Source organism: Enhydra lutris, unplaced genomic scaffold (assembly GCF_002288905.1).
Source record: "Enhydra lutris kenyoni isolate GAN:26980312 unplaced genomic scaffold, ASM228890v2 scaffoldscaffold20, whole genome shotgun sequence".
NCBI classification, from domain to species: domain Eukaryota; kingdom Metazoa; phylum Chordata; class Mammalia; order Carnivora; family Mustelidae; genus Enhydra; species Enhydra lutris.
Window position 1 is genome coordinate 21,206,698 of NW_019154104.1, and position 23,026 is coordinate 21,229,723.

Genomic DNA, 23,026 nt, shown 5'->3' on the forward strand with positions numbered 1-23,026 from the left:
ACAACATCTGACCCTTTGTGATACACAAAAATCTCACTCTTGCCCAAAGTTTCAGAAGACCCATGCCCGTCCCCTGCCATCGGGAATCCCTGGACCACATTTCCTTTTCTGCCTCCCAGCAGCCAAGCTGATTTGGTTGTCCGACACGTTATAGCATGTGTATAAAAAATAGACTTTTACATGTGCCTTTTCCAACTACAACCCTCTACTATTAAGTAAGCTTTGTGGAGCTTTACTTGGAGCCAAGATGGAGGGAGAGGGACAGAGGAGGCTTCACTGACCACCAGCTATGACCAGGATAGCACACACTCGGGTAACCTCCTTTTGCCCATCTCTGAGAGAGGACAGTGGCCAGCTGGCCCAGGGTTCTCCAGGGACCCAGAAAGTGTGGGAGCAGGTGAGCCGCAGAGTGATGCTGAGGTCCCCAGATGCTCACCTTGTGTTCCTTCCCAAGCCCTCCAAGGCACGGGGTGGGTGGGGTGCCACGGCACCCACTCTGGAGCCTGCCCTTCTGCCCAGTGGACCTCACCCCTTACCTCCCCCTACACACCCAGCTGGGCGTCCCTCTGGAAGGGCGGGGACTGCAGAACTGGCAGGCATGTTGCTGACTGCGTTTCTGGGGACCCCTCCTCCCTGCCCTTCAAGGGTCACAGGGTGTGTGAGCCTGGGGATCTGAGCAGGCCTATGGCTTAGGGAGCCCATGGCACTCTTAGTTCTGCTGGTGCTTTATCCTTACAGCCTTGCCCAAGACTTTTAAATACAGATCCAACTCAATGCTATCCATAGTTTCAGTCCCGTCTCCAAGGCTGGCAGCTGCCTTCCCATCAGGAAGGCAGCTAGCTCTTTGTTCATTCTGAGAGATGATTCATACAATTCAGGAATCTTAGCCTTCAGAAAGAAGCCCAGACCTATGGACACTCCCAGCTGGAAAAGTCTGTAGAGATTATTTAGTCCAAGCCATTGTATTTAGGAAGAAACCAGGGCTCAGAGTGGGCTAGCAGTTTGCCTGAGGTTGCCCAGCTAGTAAGCTGTGGCGAGAAGCAGGAGCCATTCTGCGTGGTCCCAGAAGTCCTCACTGCTTGAGAGAGGCAGCAGTCTACGCTTCCCCTCCCAAATACTACCACGGAAGTCCTTCTCCATCCCTAGGCCAGCCACGACTTCACTACTGCTGGGGCTCCGGGCTCTGACGTGGGAGATCCTAGAATGACAGTCCGACCCAGTGGTTCCAGAGGGGACCAAAGATTGTCTGCCATCAAGACCAACCCTATATAAAGATTTTTAGCCAAGAGTTCTTTGCTGGAGGCCCAAAAGGATTTTTTTCTTGACTGAGGTCAAAGCCCTTTGGGGGCTCTGCTGAGTCTAGGTATTTGAGAACTCATTCCTTCGGAGTGGGTAGCTGTCCGCCAGGATGCTGCGGGGGAGGGGAAACAGCCTCCTGCGGAAGGAGCTGCTACTGCTGGGCTGGTGGGGTGCCCTGCCCGTCTACCAGCTGCACCCCTGCCTGCAGCCTCGGCCTTCCACTTCCTGTTCAGCATCTGGGCCTGGAGCTGGGGTTTCTTCCTGCAGAGCTGCCTGGAAAGGAGGGGAGGTGAGCTGCTGACTTTTCCTCTCTCATTAGCTTTCCTTTCGGCCAGGGAGGGAGGAGGGGGGTAGAGGGAGGGGCAAGGGAGGGCGGGTGACAGCTGGCTCCCAGAGCTTCCTGGTCTCTGCCTGGCTTTCCCTCCGCATTCCTTGGCTGGCAGGATGGAAACGCCTGTGGTGGAGAAGCTCCTGGGAATAGGCCAGGCCCCCTCAGCTTCCAGGCCTGTGGTTTCAGTTCCAAGGAGCACCTGGATGAAGCTCCATTGCCGAGTTCTCTCAGGTGGGTGAACCTGGTCCTCATCTCAGCTCCCCTCTGGGGGCCTCTCGTGCTTGTTCAGGTGCCCCCAATCCCATTTCCCATCTTTGGAGCCTGAGGCTCTGGCTGATGAAGCTCCCAAGGGGGCAGCTGGGGCTTTAGTCAAACCCCCAGGCCCAGGTGTCAAGGAAGGCTGCTGACCGCCACCCCCCCCTCGAGAGCATCACCCCCGAGGCCGCTTCCACAGAACTGTTCGCAAGGAGAAGAGGACGTTCCCTGCTTCTCCTCCCCAGGGAGCTTCAGCCACTGCTCGGAAAGGGACAGCCAAATGGCGCTGCTGAGCCTTGGCAGAAGGAGCTTTGCTTCCTGTCCCCTCCTCCTATGCCTCCTGGGTCCTCTGTGTCAGAGTCAGCCCGTGGCGGGTGGGGGGTGTGTGGTGGCTTGCAGGAGACCCTGAGGGAAGGAGCATGCATAAGAGAGAGCAAGGGGGCAGCAAGCCTTTCTGCTCTGGCCACCCTCACACCCGCCTCGTCCGCCAGGAGGGTGGCAGAGAACGAACAGCAGGCTGCTGGGCGCTGATCGGCAGGGAGTGGTCTGGAGTTTGAGAAGTCCCCGCTCCACCAGGTGGTCACAACAGGACCCCCACCAAGCAGTCAGAGGAGGGGGACAGGGAGGCAAAGATGAGCCACAGTGGTGGCCCTCACGCTCCCCGCGGTGGCTCTCCCGTTTCACAGCCATGGTGGGAGGAAGCCTCCCAGTGCACAGGACTCAGGGGGAGATAGGCTGGGTTCATATAATCCGAAACCATGTGTGGGTCCATCCTTCCCCTTGTGAGGCAGCTGTAGGTTAGAGTTCTCGGACTGGGCCTCCTTGGAGCAGACCCCCACCATGTGCAGTGGTGTGGGTCATTCACTGCCCAAGGGCAGCTGAAGGTCAAGTAGGGGCTGAAATCCAGACTGCACCATGCTTGGTCAGCTGGCCCTCTGTGGGGCTGGGGCCCATCGGGGGTGTCCTGTCTCCTGTTTTGAATGAAGGTTCCACCTTCATTCAAGGTGCATGGTTGAACCATGCCATAGACTTTCAGTTACCTTTGGTCTTAGACATGAGCCTTCCTACCAAATCAGCAGGGCTTTGTGCATGCCCCGGGGCTTGAGTGCCCTGCAACTGCATGATGTTTGGCATAGCATATCCCCCTAAAAAATGCATTGTATACTCAAGTTCTGGGTGACTCAGAATGAAGTTTCCACTGGAAGGAGAAGCTCACAGAGCTGCCTCTACTGGGCATTGCAAGGCTCGTTCTGCACCCAAACTAGCATGGCCCCAGCAGCTTCCATGAAGCACATGGAACGACTCCTTAGCATCTCCTGGGAAAGAGGCCATCTCTGGCCTTTAACAGATAAGCCCTCCATGTCATAAGACCTCTTAAGACTTGGAAACAACAATTTGCTATCTTCTTTTACCAAGAAAAGAAAGGACACTGGCATGGGAGGACAGCTGATGGGGCTCTCCGACCACCTGGATCCAGGCCTCTTGCCATCATTTAGTCCTAACTGGAAGCTGGCCCACATCCTCGGTCCACGAACTGTGTAGCTTCACTCCTTAGTTTTTTCATTGTTAGTCCCATGACATGGATGGTCTTCTTATCCACCTTTCCCAGTAATGTGGGAATGCTATTCAACTAGTCTTTCATTGATTTTTATAGTTTGCAGGAGATGGCAAATGACAGAGTCATACAGATCTCCCTTTAGAGAGATCTAGCACGTTACGGACAGTATATCCGGAAAATGGCTACCAGATTGCAAAGCGTATTGGTTGGTGGGTTAATTCCATTTGGTTAGAACACTGGGATGTTTTAGACCAAGTTCTGGGGTTCCAGCCTCAAATCCTCTGAGAGTTGCCACTGTCCTACAGTCACAGACCATTTCCTCAGACACAGCCACATCTTGGGATGTGGTGTTGCCCCCAGGGCACAGGAAGTGTGGAGGCATCAATGCAAATCCATTTTCACCACTGGAACCGTAAACTTGGAATGCACCGCCCATTAGGGTCATCACAAAAAGAACAGCAGGGAATTTATAATCTTTTTTTTTTTTTCTTCAGTTTGGACCTTTTATCATATAGATGCCAAAAATCTCAGAAGCTTGGAAGATTTTTCTCCTCCAGCTAGCCCTGAAAACATCTCTGTAATTTGTCCCACATGCACACTTGAGACAACTGGAAGGTGTCTGGTATTTTCTCGTTCCAAATGCTTTGTTAACGGACTTCACAAAACCACTGACCCAACACTACTTCTGGGAGGAAGGGACATGGATAAAAGCTCTTCACAGAGCTTCACCGAGATCCTTCTTGGCTTTCCCGATACCACTTCTTGTGAAAAGCAGCCTGGAGATGTGTGAACCTCTTGTCTGGGGACCAGCCTTTCTCTCTCACACCCTGAGCCCACATGGTCAAGCTGAAGGGTTTCCACGGGGCTCTGGGAGCTCTCCTCTCCTGCAATTTGCACCCAGTGGTCCAGCTGGCCTCACAGGACACTCTCGGTTTGTCGACAGAATCCTTAAGCTTCCTCTACCCACAGCATTCACCTCAAAAGCAAGAGGGAAGCCTGGGTTCCCACCATTCTGCATAGGGCCTCGGGGGTGGGTAAACTCCATAGGCCTTGCCTCTGACAGCCTCTGGCAGCTTCTGGGTGTGGGAAGCCACACAGCCATGGCAAACCAGCCACGAAGACACACCAGGGACCTCAAGCCTTCTATTTGGCACGTTCTGATTTCTCATAAGGAAAGGCCACAGAGAGAGAGCGAGCGAGAGGGAGAGAGAGAGAGAGAAAGAGAGAGAGAGAGGACCAAAGAAGCGAAGGGGTGAACACACATATCTTAAATCCCCTCCTACCACAGCTATTGTGATGTTTACATCTATAGCAAATTCAAAATCATGTTTAAATTCCGTAAAAATGCATCTAGCTATGACAGATTGCTTTCAACCCAGAATTCTTAGAATTTATGTTAAAAAGATGAACGAGATATATGGATCACACAAGGGTCAGGTTTATAAGGACTCTCATCTTCAACAGAGGGGGAAGAAGAGGGCAAGTCAGCATCAGTGGGTTGCTGTCTTTTGGGAAGGGAAATGGGGCATGGGCATCCTGTTCTCTGGCTGCCATTTTGCTTCTCCCTGGTCTGACATTAACAGTGCTGGTTGGGCTCCATGGACTCAGCAGCTTGTTTTTGATGAGTGAGGGGCTAGGTGAGCCCAAATCCTTCCTGAACACTAAGGCCTATGCTCGAATCTTGGAGAGAATGTCACGAAGAGGAGAGATGGGTCTGTGGTGTTCTACAGACCCCAGGACAGAAGAATCTGCACCATGCGCCATGGGGAAGGTCTACGAATTCAGAGGTCTTGCCTCTTACCACGGGGTCTCCTATCTGCCACCGTGTTGCTCTCCAGCCCCCTTGAAGCTGGATGTGCATGAGAAACAGGCCACTTCCCTACAAGAAGAGTCAACCTGGAGCCCACCTTCACTCCAGTCAAGGCCCCAGGGAACTTGATCAGGCCTTGACCCTGGAGAGCACAGGGACTTCCTCCGCTTCATGCCTACTGCCCCTCCTCTCCCTGTCCCGCTACGTGGATGAGGCTGACAGGGACCGTAAGGGACGTCGGAACTCATGCAGAGGCCACTAACACACACGCCAGCTAGATGGCATCGCCAGGACCCATGCAGCACGGCACCTTCTGCCCCCGCAAAAGCCGCTACGTGGCAGCATCAGCTCGCGACCTGCACCTGTGTGATGGCTAGAGCTCACGGATGGAAATTTGGATTTTTTTTTTTTTTTTTTTTTTTTTAGATGAGCTATGGTTCTGAGCCAATCTATTTCATGGTACAGTTCGATGGCCTTCTCCCTGGGCTGCCACAGAAGATGCACACGCCGTGCAGCCCTAAGGGCAGCAGGGTCCTTCCTCCTCAAAGCCCCGAACAGAAGATCAAACGCACGGCCCGAGGCTGGGCGGCGGTGTGCACCTTCTGCAGAGGGAGGTGCTCAGGGTCTGCACCCCCACCCCTAGAAGAGAAGCGGCAGACGCTCGCAAAAGAAAAAGGGTGTATCGAGTCGGGGAAAGCCCTGGACTCCCTCCCTCCCCGAAGGAAACGACAACCAACAACAAAAAAATTGAAGAAACAAAGAAAAACCAGAAGAAACGTTGAGGGAAGAAAACCAGCCGAACTTACCACACTGCGAGTGAACTTTTCTAAGGAAGTTCTACGACCTTGCTCACTTTCTGGCTTTAGGGGGGGAAAAAAAAAAGGTAGGGAGAAAAATACAGAAAAAAAAAACTCTTCAGCTTACATGTGGTTTCCAAACAGCAGCAGCGGCAGCTAATGAACAAAAACAACAGCAAAACAGGGGGAAAAACGGGAGAAGAGAAGCAGCCAGCGCCGTAGGTGATAGGCAGCAGGAGAGACAGCAAACAGAAGCCTGCCGGAGATGGTGCTGCCTCATTAGGAAAGGGGGTGTTTGCTTCTAAGGGCACCGCCCGTGGCACTGTGGGGCTCGGAGTCCAAGCCTCTGTGCCTTTGCACGGGACTCCGCCTGCTCCCTGTGTCCCACGGGCTGTGCTCGCAGGCTGGCACCCCTCATTTGCCCCCATCTGCAGGCAGATGCCTGGGGGCCTCACATGGGGACCCAGAACAGACTACCCCTGAAGGCTGGGGATCCTGATGGGATGTCAGGAAGTGGCTCTGGGCAAGGTGAGGTCACCAACGCCTCTGGAAGTCGGGCTTAGGACTCTGCGATTTTTTTTCCCCACCCAGATGCAGCCAGAAATTTCACTCACTCCAGGGACTTTCTACTGGTCCCCTGTTGACTTTCATTCTGTGACCTTAGAGCAAGGAGGGTCTGCCCACGCCCGCTCTGTTGACAAAATGTTTTGGGCCTCAGAAGAAGTGTTTCGAACAGAAAGTGCCCTCTCGGTGTGTAGACAGGTGACCCCTTCTGAGGTTTACGCTGGGCAGGTGACAGGAGGCTCAGGGACCCCTGTGGAGAACTCTTAGCTATGGAGCCCCTGCCAGGGGCAAGAAGAGGCAAAGCCCTTGAAACCTCCTCCCAGGACTAGTCACTCACTACCACACAGTACCATAGGACGAGAGGAGGGTGTGGTGTGCTCCTGGCCCTCTCCCTAAGTTTCCTGCTTTGCCAAGAGGTTTGGGAGAGAATTACATGAATTACATCCCAAATACTGGCTAGTTGATCCTAGAGCCGTCCTAGAGCCCTGTTCTAGGGTCTTGAGCCCGAGACTGGGAAATCTGGAGAGTACAGTCACTCACATGGAAACACACACACATTCTCTCTCTCTCAGCAAAAATGGAAAGTGGAGAGCTGAAGGAGCAGCCAGGTGCCTGTGGATCTGCAGGGTGCTAGAAGCAGGGGGTGGGGTGCGTGTGGGAGGAAAGGGCAGCCACCTGTCTGTGCGGTCAAGGCCAGAGGGCTTCTTTGGTGGTGGTCACGCCCCTATCCCCTCTGCTGGCTGCCAGGAGACAGGACGTCGCAGAAGGAAAACACAACACAACACACACATACACACACGACACACCATGGCAGAGCCAGGCTGGTCCTTTTCCTCCCACAAGAAGCCAAAGGTTACCGTACCAAGTCTTGGCTCTGGGGACGGCAGGACTCAGCTTCCATCCTGTGCGCGGCATAGGCGGCACACACTCGGCTGGGGTCGGGCTGGTCCTGGGCCCTGCAGCTAGCACGATGTGCCTGTCATTCTTGTCGTCTGGCTACTGTGTTGCTGCTCACAGATGGGCACCATTTTCTGACTCATTCGGGTTCCTGCCTTGCGTATCCTGGAGGAGCCCTGGAAACCCAGCTCACCTGCCCCTTGAGAACCTGCTTTGCCAGAATAGCTAACCTTATCTTTGACAATATTGGGAAAGAGGATGACCTAGGGAGGAAGGCTTGGGAGGCTGTGGCTCCAGACTCCACCACAAGATGGAAAGGCAATAAAGTGAGGTCGGATGAGATTCCCTCTTGTGGCTGGAGCATGGGACCTCTCACGTACCTTGACGACCTGGACATTGATATCACACGGCAAGCCCATCTCTGACATCAGGGTACTTCTAGGCCTACCTGAAAATGCCGAGTTACAACTCCAATCCACACCTGGAAACTCTCAGGGAGAAATGGAAGAAAAAGTAGGTTTTGTCACTGTTTTTGGAAACGATGAACCCCTGGATATTGCAAGGGTACTGGCATCTGCAAGAGTTTTTCTGCCGGAGAACATCCCTTCATCTGGGGGCTGGGAGGATCATTCTAATCAGTTTCACATGTAACATTTCACAGGCAAGCTGTTGTGGGTCCCTTCCTCACGGGAGCGATCTCCTTTGAGAAGTTCTCCTCTTACGGGAGGACCCGTGGGCACAGGTGTCTCGGCTCCACTTCCTGAGCTGGAGTGTGTTACCCCTTTGTGTTCAGACCTCTAAGAGGACTGCATGGACTGTGGCTTCTCCTGGGTATGCGGATGGGCCCAGATAAGCCAAACTGTTAGAAACTCAGAGTGTCTCCAAAGTGTGATCAGTTCAGGGTCTTGAGGCAGGAGAAATTGGAACATTCATTTTGGCCTTCTCCCATGAGATCTGGGCTGGAGATACCAGAAGTGTCCATAGCTTTTCTTGAAAAAATGGGCATCTGACGTTCCCCTCCATCAGAACCCTTCTACCTACACCCTCCTGCAAGGCCAACAGCAAGAGGCCAGGCTTCACATTTTCCATCAAAGAGTGACACTTGTTGGAAGCGGTGCAGGCAGCCATTAAAGCTGGGTTTCTGACAGCTTGGGCATTCCAGAATTCCCTTTCCCTTCCTCAGACTATCAGGAATATTCTCAGGGCTACCTCACGTCAGAAGAACGGGAAACAAAGGCTGTTCTAGACCCTGGAGTTCAATGGTACCAACCAGATACGTAGACAGGATCCTGGCACATGAGGGAGACAGACAGTACACAGAGAGGAGGACTGTGTGGCCGGGAGAGGCAGCCCGACGGAGGGCGCATGGGTGGACAGCCGTAAGCTCAGGGACTGGGGTTGGCTGCGAGGGGAGCCGAGGGGATATCCATGGTCCTGAGTGGCGTGGCACGGAAGCTGTGGATTTGGGTGCAAGGAGAGCCACACTTAAACACACATGGGCCTCGGAGCAGAGCTGCAAAGCGCAGAGGGTTTGCAGGCAGACTGGAGTCCCAAACCATCTCTCCTGCCTCCCCTTTCCCAGACCCCAGGCCCCTCCCGGCTCTGCCTGCCCTCGTCCCAGAAACCCAGCAGAGTTCTTCCTGTTTCAGCTGCCCCTTGTCACCTACATGCTGTGAGTCCCTGGGCGCCCCCAGTCCAGATGCCAAGGGCTGCAGGGAACCATGACTTGATTCCAAGGGGAGGAGAATTATGAAGCTAGGGAGCAGTTATTTCGTGGCTGAAAGAAAAGGCAAGCACTGTGGGGCATCGGGGAAGGGACAATTCCAGGAGTTACTTCTGGGGCCAGATTGGGGTCTGGGGGGAGGACTTGAAATCTGTAAGGTTTTCTACCCAGTGAGGGGGTTGCCCCGATCCTTGTCTCATCCTCATCGCTGAGCAGGTCAGATTTTACCTAAAGTCTGTGGTAAGGGGGTCAGACTTTGCAGTGAGGGGCTCTTTCCGGTTTCCTAAGGGATTTGCGGATGTCACCGCCAGTCCTGAAATCTTATGTTGAGACACCGTGGCCTTGATATTTAGTCACACTCCCTGCTGTGGGCAGAACGCACAGGCCAAGGTAATGGGGCCGTGGAGACAGGATGCCACACCCTGGACCTGGGGGGTGGGCTGAGGTGGTGACTATTCTACTTGTCTTCCCGTAGAGTGGGAGCAGACAGAGAGGGGAAAGAGGAAAAGAGAGAATAAATAAAACCCAAGGGATGATACTCTCATTGGACATCAGCAGCAAGCAGCAAGGCAAGGGTTAACAGTGCTAAGAAAGGCGGGCCTGCCCTTCCCAAAGATACCTTCTTCTTGGCCAGCAGCAAGTCCTGGTAAGCGTTCGACCGGAGGAAGCGAGCATAGCTGTCACTCTTCATCAGCTTGTAGATGTGTTCCTGGGAAGGAAGGAGGAGGGAAGACACGAGAGAGAGCTGTCAACTACGGCTAAGGAAAGGGGATCATTTGGGTTCCTGTTTGAAGAAAGAGACAGAGGTACGCTTGTGTGCATCTAGAAACACTTGTGGTATGTTTGTTTTGTTCTTTTCCCACCCAGAAACACCAAACAACCTATATCTTCTCCCTTAGAATGAGATCTCCTTGAGGATCGTGTCCCAAAGGCTTTGTAATTGGGCCTTGGTGCCACGCGGAGATGCAATATTGCTTAATGGTTAAAACCACAGGCACAGCCGTGAGCAGGAACCAACTAGTGGTACACCCAGCCACTTGGATGAATCTCGAGGGATTTATGGAGGGAAAGAGCCAGTCCCCAGAAGGTTACACACTGTACGATTCCATTTGTATAACATTCTTAAAATGACAAATTACAGACACGGACAATAGATGAGTGGTAGCCAAGGGGTAAGGATGCGAGGGGGATAGGGAAGGGTGTGGTTATAAAAGACAATATGAAGGATTCTCGGGGTGACGGAGTTGTACAGAACTACACACACACACACACACACACACACAAGTACAGGTAAAATTGGGAAACTGGATACACTTGGTGGACGTAGCAATGTCAAATTAATGGTTGTGATATCATTCTATGGTTTGCAGATGTTACCATTATGGGAAATTGGGTAACTGGTACATTTCTGTATTAGGTCTTACAGCTGCATGTGAATTGAGAAGTATCTCAAATTAAAAAAAAAACCAGGGCGCCTGGGTGGCTCAGTGGGTTAAGCTTCTGCCTTCGGCTCAGGTCATGATCTCAGGGTCTTGGGATCAAGCCCTGCATCGGGCTCTCTGCTCAGCAGGGAGCCTGCTTCCCCCTCTCTCTCTACCTGCCTCTCTGCCTACTTGTGATTTCTCTCTGTCAAATAAATAAATAAATAAATAAAATCTTAAAAAAAAATAAATAAAATCTTAAAACAAAAACAAAAAAAGCCCCAACTCCATAGGCAACGGTGCAATTAGGTCAGTTGTGCCTGTTAGAGCCACCCTCCGGTCCTGGAAGGGTGCCCTTGGCAACCATCTATGGGGCATGTGAGCAAATACGCCAGGCCTAAGGCTTACATCCAGGAGGGGCAGATGCTGTGGCGTGGTGCCCTCTCCTCGCCCGGGCTTCTAGAGGCATTTGCATTCTGGCCTTGTTGCTGAATTTCACCCTTGACTTCTAGCTAATTCCTATAGTCTGTGGGCCCTTCCTCACAGATCTGTCCTCACCAAGGGCAGGGTAAGCGGGAGCCTTAAAAGAGGGCATTTGTTGATTGGAAAAAGATTATTTATCAGTTGTGATGGAATAAATGTGGCTCAGCTGTCCAGGAAAACCTGGCTGTCCCAAGAGAGGACCTGTTAAGAGGAGTGGTGGGCTTTCCCTAGGGAGGATGGGTTTGCTGGCAGAGGCTGGCTTGGTAGAGGAAGCATCTTCTCTTACATACACGCACTGTTCATCCCATGAAGCTGGACGAGGGCTTCGGGGCTCGGGGCAATGAAGAGTTGGACAGTGAGGGGAGAGTGCTCAGCTGAGAGGCGGGACTGGTCACTAAGGGCCTTCTCCCTTGGGACTTGCCTTCCAGTGGAGGGTAGAAGAAGTCTCCCCTCAGCAGGCGGGCACATTTTAGAGAGGCCTGGCCAGGAGCCAAGCAAAATTCATGGAGGCAAGCAAAATTCAACAGTGGCTTGGATCTGAACCGAATTTGATAATCCAGATGTGGTGCATTTCATAAACTCAGTGAGAACACGCTTCCCCTAGTGTTTTCCTGCAATTTTCAGACAGAAATCCAGCCCACTTTAGTGTAAGTTCCGTAAAGGTAGAAACAATATGTCTTTATCTCTTACATGTACAAGGTCAAGCACGGGGATTCAGTGTTAGTGACATTGTTTCCAGGTTCACGGACGGGCTGGCGTGAGTAACATTCTGTGAGTTTATAGGCACCATACTTGTGACTTCTGCTCGCCTCAGCTCCTGCCCTCTGCTTGGAAGGGGAGTGGGGCTCACACGCAGCTTGAAGGAATCCCATGTGTGAACATCTTGGATCATCTCTAATGGCCTCAGAGCCTAGGCTGAGGCGCTCTACTGGTCTTTGTTTTTATGTGTGGTCTCTTTAAATTGTTCTACCGTTTAAATCATAGGTACAAATGTTAATGACTCACTGTCTCTTTCTTCTTGTCTCCGGCATTGCTTGTGTCTGGCTACAGAGCCAGGTGGCTCCTGAGTCATCTGGAGAGACCCGCCGTTCATGCCTGGACCCTCTCCAAACCCCTCTGCGAGGTAACAGGCTCCTGCTTCTCATCCTGGCTTCTCAGAGGAATCCAAATCCCAGGTCTAGCTCACAACCACACCCCTCCCCGTACTGCCCCAAGAGAAGTAAGGAGATCCCTCCTAGTCCAGCACTTCCGGCCGTGGCAACAAACTTCGCCCCTCACCTAGCTAATTCCTCCAGCCTCAGTGGAGGATGGAAAAGCCTGGTCCATTAGAAGGATGAACTTGTCAATTAAAAAAGAACAGGATAAAGCACATGTCTAAACATTTCGTCACAGAAACAGTCAGCAAATATTTAATGAGCGTCTATTAGGAGCAAGCACCCTGTCAAGCATTGAGGTGACAGACTAAGTCCCTGCTGTCATAAAGCTTAGAGTCTATGAAGCAAGATTGAAACACAAAGCCATAGACTACAAATCCCAGAGCAGTTTTAGGTCCCAGCCGCTCATGAATTTTGCGTGGCTCCTTGTGGTGGGCTCACTCCCGTCAGCAACTTCTGTAGACCTTGGGGCATATTGGAGCTAAGGGCTCCAAGGTAGCAGTGTAAGCACAGGGTGTTGAGAATAGGTGTATATGGGATGACCCACTCTGTCAGAGTAGGGTATGGCCTCTGCCACCTCCGGGCCTCCATTTCCCACAGTCCAGTGGTCCATGGCTGCCCCCTACCCTCCTCTGCTCCCCCAAGCCAAGAAATGGGGCCTTTGATAGACCCAGTTATAGAACTCTGTTCTTTCCTCCTTGCCAGCTTTGTCTAAGAAGCACAAAGACAGTAAACAGGGGGTGGGTAAATGGAGAGCCGAGGTTTTTCTGGGAATGAGAATTAAGATGGGACTCAGGGTCTTTGGCCAATTCCCAAATGCGATGAGTTTATCACTGCCAGGGACAGCAAGTGTACAAAGCTCTTGGCAGTGACCTCTACTGATTTATGGGAGGTTCTGGTTTGTTTCCCCTGCTCTGAAGACAACCAGTCTTAAGGGAAATGTATATCCAGAATCTGCAAAGAGCCACTGGCAAAACCAGGAAGCCCCCACTGACAGAATTCCTCAGGGGCTAGAGAAAAAGTAGTTTGGTCTTCTCTTTTCTTCTTTGCCTTTTCTTCCACTCCCCTCCTCCCCTCCTTCCCTTCCTCTCTGTCCTTTTCCTCTTCTTTTTCCCTTTTCTCCTTCTTCATTTCTTTCCTCCCTCCCTCCCTCCCTCTCTCCTTCCCTCCCTCCCCCCCCCCCTTCCTTCCTCCCTCTCTCTCTTTCTCCTCCTCCTTATGCCTTCTCCCCCTCAAGAAGAGATAGCTGAGTTGACTATGAACAAGTAGAACTAGCAGGGTCCCCATCTGTCTTCCTGACACATGGGAGAGTGAGGACGGTTCTCCACAGCCTGAGCAACGGACTCTTTAGGGCCCTAAATCCTCCCGAACATCTTAGCCGCAGTTGTCAGCGTGGGGAAGGCATCACACCCCTGTGGGAGCTGACAGCCATAGCACAGGGATGTCACCCTGACGAGACACTCCACTCGCATCTCCCTTTTTGGGCCCAGGCCTGGGATGGGAAGCTCTGCTCGCCCGGGATGCTAAGGCGAAAGCAATACAGGAACCCGGAGGGTGCGAGATACATGTGGGCACTGGAAGGAGCGGGAAGCACACGCTGGCTCAAAACCACACCTGCTTCAAATCAATGCTTTGCTATGATGGTCCTCATTTGGGAATCTCCTGTATTTTTAGGCAAAACACAGGGACCCTCATAAGCACTGGGGAGGGTCATCAGACAAATACCTGGCGCCTTGGGCCCCAAGCATGCTGGAGCAGCTGACTTGCTTAAGAGCACCCTCATGTCCTCCTCTTTGAGGTGGGTGTCTAAGACAGCGACCATATCATTTCCCAGCTTTCGCACATTCCCCTGGAGTGGGACACCACTCAGCTCGAGCATTGGGCACCTGCTGAGAGCCCTTCTTGTGATTTTTGAGTGCACTGTTTTTCTTTTCGCAGAGACATGGGCCTCATCGCTGCTCTCCACCCCCCCAGATTTCCTGGAACAACATCCAGACTTTGGGGACTGCTGGGTCCATCGTAATCCCTTGGAGGAAGGTGAGACTGTAGGGTAGAAGAGGGTGTTGCTGGGCAGAGAGGTGGAAGCGAGCCTGGGCTGGACGCCGAAGGCTTGGATTCAGGTCCTGACTCTTACCCCTCTCCGGCCCTGCCTATCACACAATTCAGTGAGGACACTGAAGTGAGGGCATGATAGAAACTATATACATGTAACGTAATAATAACAATCAGCCTTCATGCTGTGGCCGTCCTTGCTAGGGAGGACATGGGGGTGAGCCCAAAGATGGCAGGATCCCTGGGGTGGGAGGTAGGTCGAAGCAGAGCCATAATTTAGTTGCTGTTGTGTGCTCTGAATCAGTGCTTCAAGTTAAACAACCCCATTTTACGGACGAGGATTCTGAAACTCTGAAAGGTTAAGGGATTGGTCCACGTACAGAGCTAGGATTTGAACCCAGAACTGTGTGACCCTCCCCTCAAAGCTTGTACTCTTCCCTGGCATGTTGGTTTTCACCGTCCTTGAGCTGGAGTTTTGGGGGGAGTCAGTGTTGCGTGACCGGGACAAGAGGTCCTCAGTGTGTCCTTGGCAGAAACATAAAGGGTCTCTGCTGGAGTCCTGAACTGAGTCATCCTGGTGGTAGATAAGCTGCCCTTTGGGACCCATTTACTACCTCTGCCATTGGTGATGGTGATGCCTGGGTCACTCAGGGCAACAGGTGCAGGCTTCTTACCTCACAGACTGTGTACAACTTGCCTCCCACGCCAGAAGGAAGGTCCTGACCTGGCAAAACTCTGGGGTCTGACTGGGCCCTTGGGAAGCCGTAAGCAGCAGGTCTGTATCAAAGCAAGTCACCCAGGAGATCCCTTTCAAGAGACTCTCAAATATTATAAACCAGAGGTCTTTAGACCCTAGGCACGGTTAGCTGAGGGCTAGGGAAAATTAGCACTTGTTTCAACCCGGGTCCTGCAGGAGAAGGCAAGATGGGACTGCACAGTGTTGAGTACATGATGTGAGGCCTAAATCAGCACCTGCTGAGTAGACGTAGGCGAGGCAACAGAAATGATGTCATGGCAGTGTGGACACCCACTTGTTGTCCTCATGGAGCAGCTTTGGATGACCTCCTAGGATCATGCAGATCTTAAATGAGAAGCCCCCATTTGGATTTCTTCGTCCTTCCACGCAGAACTCGGGGTCACTTGTTTCCATGTCATGCAGCATTCCAATCAGAAGAGAGCGTAAGAATATGTCCTCATTTGCCTTTACCCTGCAAAGCCTCTGTATCAACACGTTCAAGGTAACTGACCAAAGGGTGCAGTCCCTTGAGGCTCTTCAATCCCTATTCTGTGCACAAGAGTAGCTTTCAAGACAGCTTTGTGTATTGCCTTTTACCTACCCAAATGCCATGGGCATTAACTCAGACTGGTGTTTTCCTTTTCCTCTTCAAGGTCATGGGGTTTTGTGCAGGCAAGCTATGCTCTGAAGCATCAACAAAGAAATTTTGGAATTTAGCTCTCTGGCGCCTTCTCTCTAGGAACTACTCGTCTGCGTGGTAATAAACAGAACCAGATCACAAACAACAGGTCTGTTCTTTTGGAGAACACATCCCTCCCTCTGCTGTTCATCTCCCTAAAATAAAACCACCCACAGAATAAAATGAGTAACTCCTGGAGCTAGCAATGCTATGGCATTCTTTATTACACTATGTTGGGCATGGGAAGTCTAGCAGGAAACGCCCTCCAATCGAGGATTAATATCAGGAAACTTGGGGGCAGTCTTGTGATAGAGACACACAATGCCAGCACCGCTACCACCAGAGCAAAGGTGACCAGCCTCCAGCAGGCTGCAAAGGCTTCTACTTCTGAGTAATCTGGGACAAACATAGATGTGTACTCCATATAAAAGCTTTGCCTTTTAAACAAAGCACATGTTCGAAGCCTTGCGTTCCTTAATCAAGTTGCTTTTAAACATCTTAGTTGCGATAATAATAGAAACCCTTGACTAGAGGCTTCTTGTCTATTTAAAGGAGGTGGAGACTTGCTGGTATCTTTCTCATCTCTTTCATCCCCATCACCACTTTGTTGCACTTTGATCATGCCATGCATGGTCCATGGCCAAGTAGAGTTTCAGGAACTTAGATGGAGGTCTACTCCTATGTATCCGTATAGTCCCAGAGCCTAGAACACCTGGCTGTTAGTGGGTATTCCAAGTTTTGCTGCATTGGTATGTTGTAGAAATTTAATCTAACTGGCATTTATTGATCACCTACTATATGTGTTCTCCAAGGTTGTTTGGCAAGATTTTTCAAAGTGGAAAGCCAAGGGACAGATTGTCCTTCTATTTTCTAATGACAGGTACAGCTGAGAGGGTTAATGATTCTGGACTGAGTTGTCAAGGAAATTTTTCAAAAAATTTGAACCACAGGCAGAGCATTACTTTAGTGGTTGTGGGGACTTATGGAAGGTAAAGAAGACCAAATTCTCATCAAAGAACTTTTAAGTCCAGAGGTGCTAGAAGGCCCAGAGGGGTCTCAGTGGGGCATTTTAGCAGCTCAGGTAGGAAAGGAGCCAGGGGTTGGGGGTGAATGGGGGGGGTGGGACTCAGACTGCTGGGAAGCCAACATAGGATCCTACAGGAACTGGAGCCAAAGGCTGGGTTGGTCTGCCTAGTTCAAGTGTCAATCCATTTGATGGACATATTTCTAATCCAATCCAATCCTGATGAAGTGTTTTCTCAGGCCTGCTTTGTTTTGTTTGTGAAGAAGGGTATGCTCTTAGACAAGCTCTGCCTGATGGCCAAGAGTCACAGAGGCCTCCCACTTCCTTTGCAATTTCCCTCACTATAGAATGTCACAGCTCACAGGTCAAGGTCTCCCAACTGGAATGGGAGAACGACCGTTCATGAAATGGATGGATGGGGAGATGGTTGAATGACTGAATGGGCCCAACGATACAATCCTGGGAACACCCGAGACTTTACAAATTGAAGCCAGGCAGCCACTGTGCATCCAGCTGACTTCCATCTCCCTCCCGCAGCCTGTAGAGGCTCTGGGAAGAGGGGACGGTCCTAAGGGGAAGCCTTAGGTTCTCAATAATTCCTGTGGTTTCATTCTCTTCTCCAAAAACCACCAGCAAAGCTTTAGATTACATGCTCCGAGATTCAGATCTCTCTCGCTCCAGCTCACCCTGCCCACCACCCTCTGATACCCTCTCTTAGCTCAAAGCCTTCCATGCCTTGTTACCATCTTCACAGCGAGAAAGTTTGAATTCCTCAGGATGACACGTGAGGCCCACAGCATTTGGCTCCTACATACCTTTCCTGCATTTTTCTCCTAAGAACTCCTTAGATGAACAGACAATTGGGAGAATTATTTTTTGGTCTAGCTTGGAATTATAAGACCTTGGGAATACTAGAGCCATTCACTTCTGTGAATTCACACACATAAATATGTAGCACTTTTTAATTATTCAAAAAAACTGTCAGGCCATTAGCTCATCTGATTTCTCAAAAACCTTTGAGGGCTATATGGAAGCCATCATCCTCATTTTCTAGATGAGAAAACCAAGGCATGAAAGGTCAAGGTTCTTGCCCGGGACCACATAACAAGTGAGTGGCAATGCAGGTCGTCTGATGCCCCATGGTTGAGAAATAGAGAATTCAATCCATAGCGTAAAGAACTGAGTCCTTAAAAAAACAAACAAAAAAATCATGGCCCATTTTCTTTTTTTCCTTCCCTTACAAAGCTAAATCTGTGAAATTGGAACAACACAGCAAACAGCTGAGGGCTATAGACCTTTATGGAAGATTTGGTCTTGGCCCAAATTTTCAAAAAAGCCAAATGGATCAGCAAAACCCAAGTTGCAAATGCGGGGTCCATGCTGACGGGGTGTTTCGTGAAATATTTCCACAGGAAGCAAACACAGGCAATTAACTTTGTAACAATGCGTGCGGTCAGTAAAAAACAAAATCCTGGGAGAGAGCTGGCACCCCACCCCAGTCCTCATTTCAAAGGAATCCATAAATCTAGCTGACCTATTCTGGCTACTGACCCTAACAGTAGGGCACACAGTCACAGGTCTACGGCACTCTGAGTCCCCCAGTGGCGGGCTTCTGAGGAACACTTGTGACCATCTGAAGAAGCCACTCACAGCTCCTGATCCCATAAAGGGGGATTTCAAAGGGTTTAGGAGTCGTTATGCCCACTTTGCAGATGAGCAGAATGAGGAAAGCAAAGCTTAAGACTTAAATGCGCTGTCCTGGACAGAGCATGTAGCGGAAGCATTTTCAGAGCCTGCTTCCTGGCCGGACCCTTCTGTAGAGAAGGGAGGTTCCCCAGGTCTCAGCACGACAACCCAGCCCTCAACAGCTAACAATCCAGGGACAGTGTGATCTGAGTAGCTGACGCTTGGCCCAGGGTCAGGAGATCTCAGGGCAAGTCTAGACTGGTCTTGGGCTGCTAAGGAATTTAAGCTCTTTTCCTTACCTGGAAGCTTTGGAATGACACCTGGGTATCTGGGGCGGGCGGCTGTGTGGACCAGAGAAGGAAAGCAGTGGGAGCATCGTGGCACTGGCTGACTTCTCAGTCTGTTCTGTGACCTCCAACCCTTACTCGGACTGATTCGCTACCACACCAAGAGAGAGGCCCTCTGACCTTCTCTCCCAAAGAAATGGAAGATTAACCCCTCCCAACCTGCTATCTTCTACCTTTCTGGGTTTCCTGAAGCATTTCAGTGATTTTCATGATATACGGTGTAGCACAAGGGTCTCAAGTGACAGGCCTCAAACTCACATCTAGCCCCTTATTTCTTTATGGGTTGTGAGCTAAGAATGGTTTTTACATTTTTAAATGGCTGAAAAAAGTTAAAAAAGAATATTTCATGAAAAAGTATATGAAATTGAGCTTTCAGTAACTATAAATAAAGATTTTTTTTGGAACACAGCCATATCCCCTCCTTTATGCTGTTTATATTGTAATGTTGTTACAATGTAGCTGTTTTTATATCACAGAACTGAGTAGTGGTGACACAGAACACATGACCCACAAAGCCTAAAATTTATACTGTCTTGTCCTTTACAGAAAAAGTTTAGTTTTTTAAAATTGAACCCTGGTTTGGTGTAAAAGGCAGGCTACAGAATCACCCTATTTGCGTAATCACCCTGTACACGTAAATTGAGGAGGAAAATACACTAAAATGGGCATTGTCTCTGGGTGCTAAAATTACATGCGATTATTTGAATTTTTTCACCAAACATGTTAAACATAAAGGTATAAAAATATTAATCACATTAGGAAAATAGAATAGTAAGCATTTATTCTATTTTAGTATAGGCCCAATCATTTTAGTTGTTGATGTGCTTTGTTTCACCTGGTCCTTTTTCCATCCCCATGTGTGGGGACCCTTGTACCTTTGTTACACAAATGAGGAAAGGAAGACCCAGGGAGTTCAAGTAACTTGTCCAAGGTTACACTGCTAGTTAGAAACACATTGTATGTGGTACTTCTTTTCACTACATCTGTATCGTGTACCCCAATGTTCATAGCAGCAATGTCCACGATAGCCATACTGTGGAAGGAGCCGAGATGCCCTTCAACAGATGAATGGATAAAGAAGATGTGGTCCATATATACAATGGAATATTATGCAGCCATCAGAAAGGATGAATACCCAACATTTGCCTCAACATGGATGGAACCGGAGGAGATTATGCTGAGTGAAATAAGTCAAGCAGAGAAAGATAATTATCAGATGGTTTCACTTAATTGTGGAACATAAGGAATAGCATAGAGGACATTAAGAGAAGGAAGGGAAAAATGAAGGGATGGGGAAATCAGAGGGGGAGATGAACCATGAGAGACCATGGACTCCAGGAAACAATCTGAGGGTTTTAGAGGGGAGAGGGATGGGGGGATGGGTTAGTCTGATGATGGGTATTAAGGAGGGCACACATTGCATGGAGCACTGGTTGTTACACACAAACAATGAATAATAGAACACTACATCAAAAACTAATGATGTAGGGCACCGGGGTGGCTCAGTCGGTTAAGAGTCTGCCTTGGGCTCAGGACATGATTCCAGAATCTTGGGATCAAGCCCTGCATTGGACTCTCTGCTCAGTGGGGAGTCTGCTTCTCCCTCTCCCTCTCCCACTCCCCCTTCTTGTGCTCTCTCTCGCTCTCGCTCAAATAAATAAATAAAATCTTTTAAAAAAACAAAACAAAACAGAAAAATCCCCAAAACACCAATGATGTACCATATGGTGACTGACATAACATAATAATAATAATAATAATAATAATAATAAAAGAAGCACATTGTATGTTTACGGTGGAAACACACTTAAGAAACAAAAGGGAACAGGTTGAAACAAGTTCGCTTAGAAAGAGTGTTTTATTTGAATTCACAGGATACTGACCCTAACATAATGAGGAACTTAGAGAGGATCTGAGTAGCCTCTCTGAATCTACTCTGCCTCAGCAATGAGGTATTCTTTTTGTGGAAGTACCTGAAAAACCACAGAGCACTGTACTAATGAAGGCTGTTTATTCAGAAACTTGTCAAGGCACAACCTGCTGACTTTCTAAGATTTCCTATTCCATCTTTCTCAAACTAAAAACAACATAAATGTCAAGAAGAGATGACTGGTTTACTAAATTATGGCACTTCCTCACAATGGAATACTATGCAGCAATTAAAGAACCAGGTGACAATCATCTTGTTGTTGCTAGTGTGGGTGCTGTAGCTCCGAGGCTGCTCTGTGATCAGGCAGGAGAAAGTGAATGAGTAATGACGTGAGGTACTAGGGCCATCATCTGTGGCATCCTTGAGAACCGAGATTCTCAGTATAGAGAAAGGGGGTACAATATAAAAAGAAGAGGTTAAATAAAATCTCCTGTAATTTTCAATTTGAATAGAAAGTATAAGTAAGAACTTATGATGTATTTTTAATCACCACCAAAAACCACTAATTTCCTAACTCTGTCCATTGAAAAGGTCTAGAGAGGATGACCAACCCAGGAACAATGAGCACCTCCAAGTGCCTAGATTATTGTCTCTAAGAACCATTTACCACCAAGAGAAACTAGGGATCCTAGGAGAAATGGCTGATTCCAGGTCTGGGGCAAGCTCTGGAAGACCTTAGCTTCCTTGCTATGTGAATGACATCAAAGGTTACCAGGGTCATGTAAAAAGGAGCCAATGACTGAGATGGCACAATCCAAACACCAATAAAAATAATAAACAAAATGGACTAAAACACACCAAATGTGTTTAAACCTATGAGTTTACAAAGATACTAAAAACAAAACAGGAAACCCTGATTGGTCATTGGAAGATGATAGTAAACTACTCATTATTTTGAAAACTAAAAAATAAAGGGAAAAAAGCAAACACTTACCCTATCTTTCCTATATACATTGTATTATTGGATGCTCTAATAGGAGATATATTTGATTATTTGTATTTCAGCTAATACATGAACAATTAACTAATGGATCTAAGCAATAAACATCAACAGATGCTAAAATCACTAACGAGAAAACTATACCTTATGAGCCTTCTGACACGAGAGGACAACACGGTTTATGAAGCAGTTTTGCCCACAGACATCAAATGTAAATGCAACTAAATAGCTAAATCAAACTAATTTTTAGGAAATATGGAGGGTAGAAGGACATGTTAAATAGCACCACAGGGCTGCCATAAAAGAAAAAAAAAATCCAGGCTGTGGGAATCTCTACAGGTCAAAAAATACAATTTCTTCATGAAAAAAAGTGCAAGGGGGCAGGGAGGGGAGTAGAGGGATATAAAAGAAACCTATAGATTAAAAGGCACATGAAAGACATGTCAATATACTGCAATGTGTGGGCCTGATTTGGATTCTGATTTTATTTTATTTATTTTTAAAAATATTTTATTTATTTATTTGAGAGAGAGAGAGAGAGAGAGAGAAAGGGAAAGAGAGAGAGAGAGACCACACAAGCAGGGCAAGTGGCAGGTAGAGGGAGAAGCAGACTCTTGTTGAGCAGGGAACCCAACATGGAGCTCAATCCCAGGGCCCTGGGATCATGACCTGAGCTGAACGCAGAAGCTTAACTGACTGAGCCACCCAGGCACCCCTGGATTCTGATGTTAAATTAAAGGTTAAAAAATGGCATTTATACCACCGCCATAAATTTGAACATTCGCATATAACATATATATGTTATAAAGAAAATGTTGCTAATTTTTAAGGTGTGACAGTGGTGTTAGTAATGCTATATACTAGGTATTCACAGGTGAAATGATGTAATGTCACAGAGTTGCTTTAAAATAACCTAATGGTAGCTGAAAAAGTAGGTGGGGGCACAGATAAAATGAGATCAGTCCTGTATTGATGATTGCTCAGGCTGGATGAAGGCCCATAAAGGTCTGTTGTTCTGCTCTTTCTACTTTATCACATGTTTACATGTTCCCATAATAAAAGATTAAAATAAATCCTTCCTCCCAACATCTGGCTCATCGATTGGTTCTGACTAGTATCTCAGGTCTTGTATTTCATGAACAATGGAGAATTGAGCTGTGTGTTTCAGATCGTTCATCTGAGGGGTCTCTCTATTAGCCAAGGAGCTCCTCCATCACTTTCCTCACCAGAATACATCAGTACGTGCTTGGGAGTATATACACAGACACATACAAAAAAAGATTTCTCATGATTTAAATATTTTGCTTTGAAGCTGCAAAGAGTTATGAGAGGGTTGAATT

At 49.0% G+C, this 23,026-nt stretch overlaps 1 protein-coding gene across 1 annotated transcript in view; it reads right to left on the reverse strand.

Moving 5' to 3' along the window:
* Positions 1-23,026, reverse strand: part of LOC111148541 (regulator of G protein signaling 6) — a 541,239-nt gene that overhangs the window by 14,915 nt on the left and 503,298 nt on the right. The window contains exons 16-17 of the mRNA XM_022505182.1: positions 9,854-9,943; positions 6,060-6,113 (exon numbers count right to left, since the gene is read on the reverse strand). Of these exons, the coding sequence (XP_022360890.1) occupies positions 6,060-6,113; positions 9,854-9,943 (144 nt within the window). The remainder of the gene's footprint in view (positions 1-6,059; positions 6,114-9,853; positions 9,944-23,026) is intronic.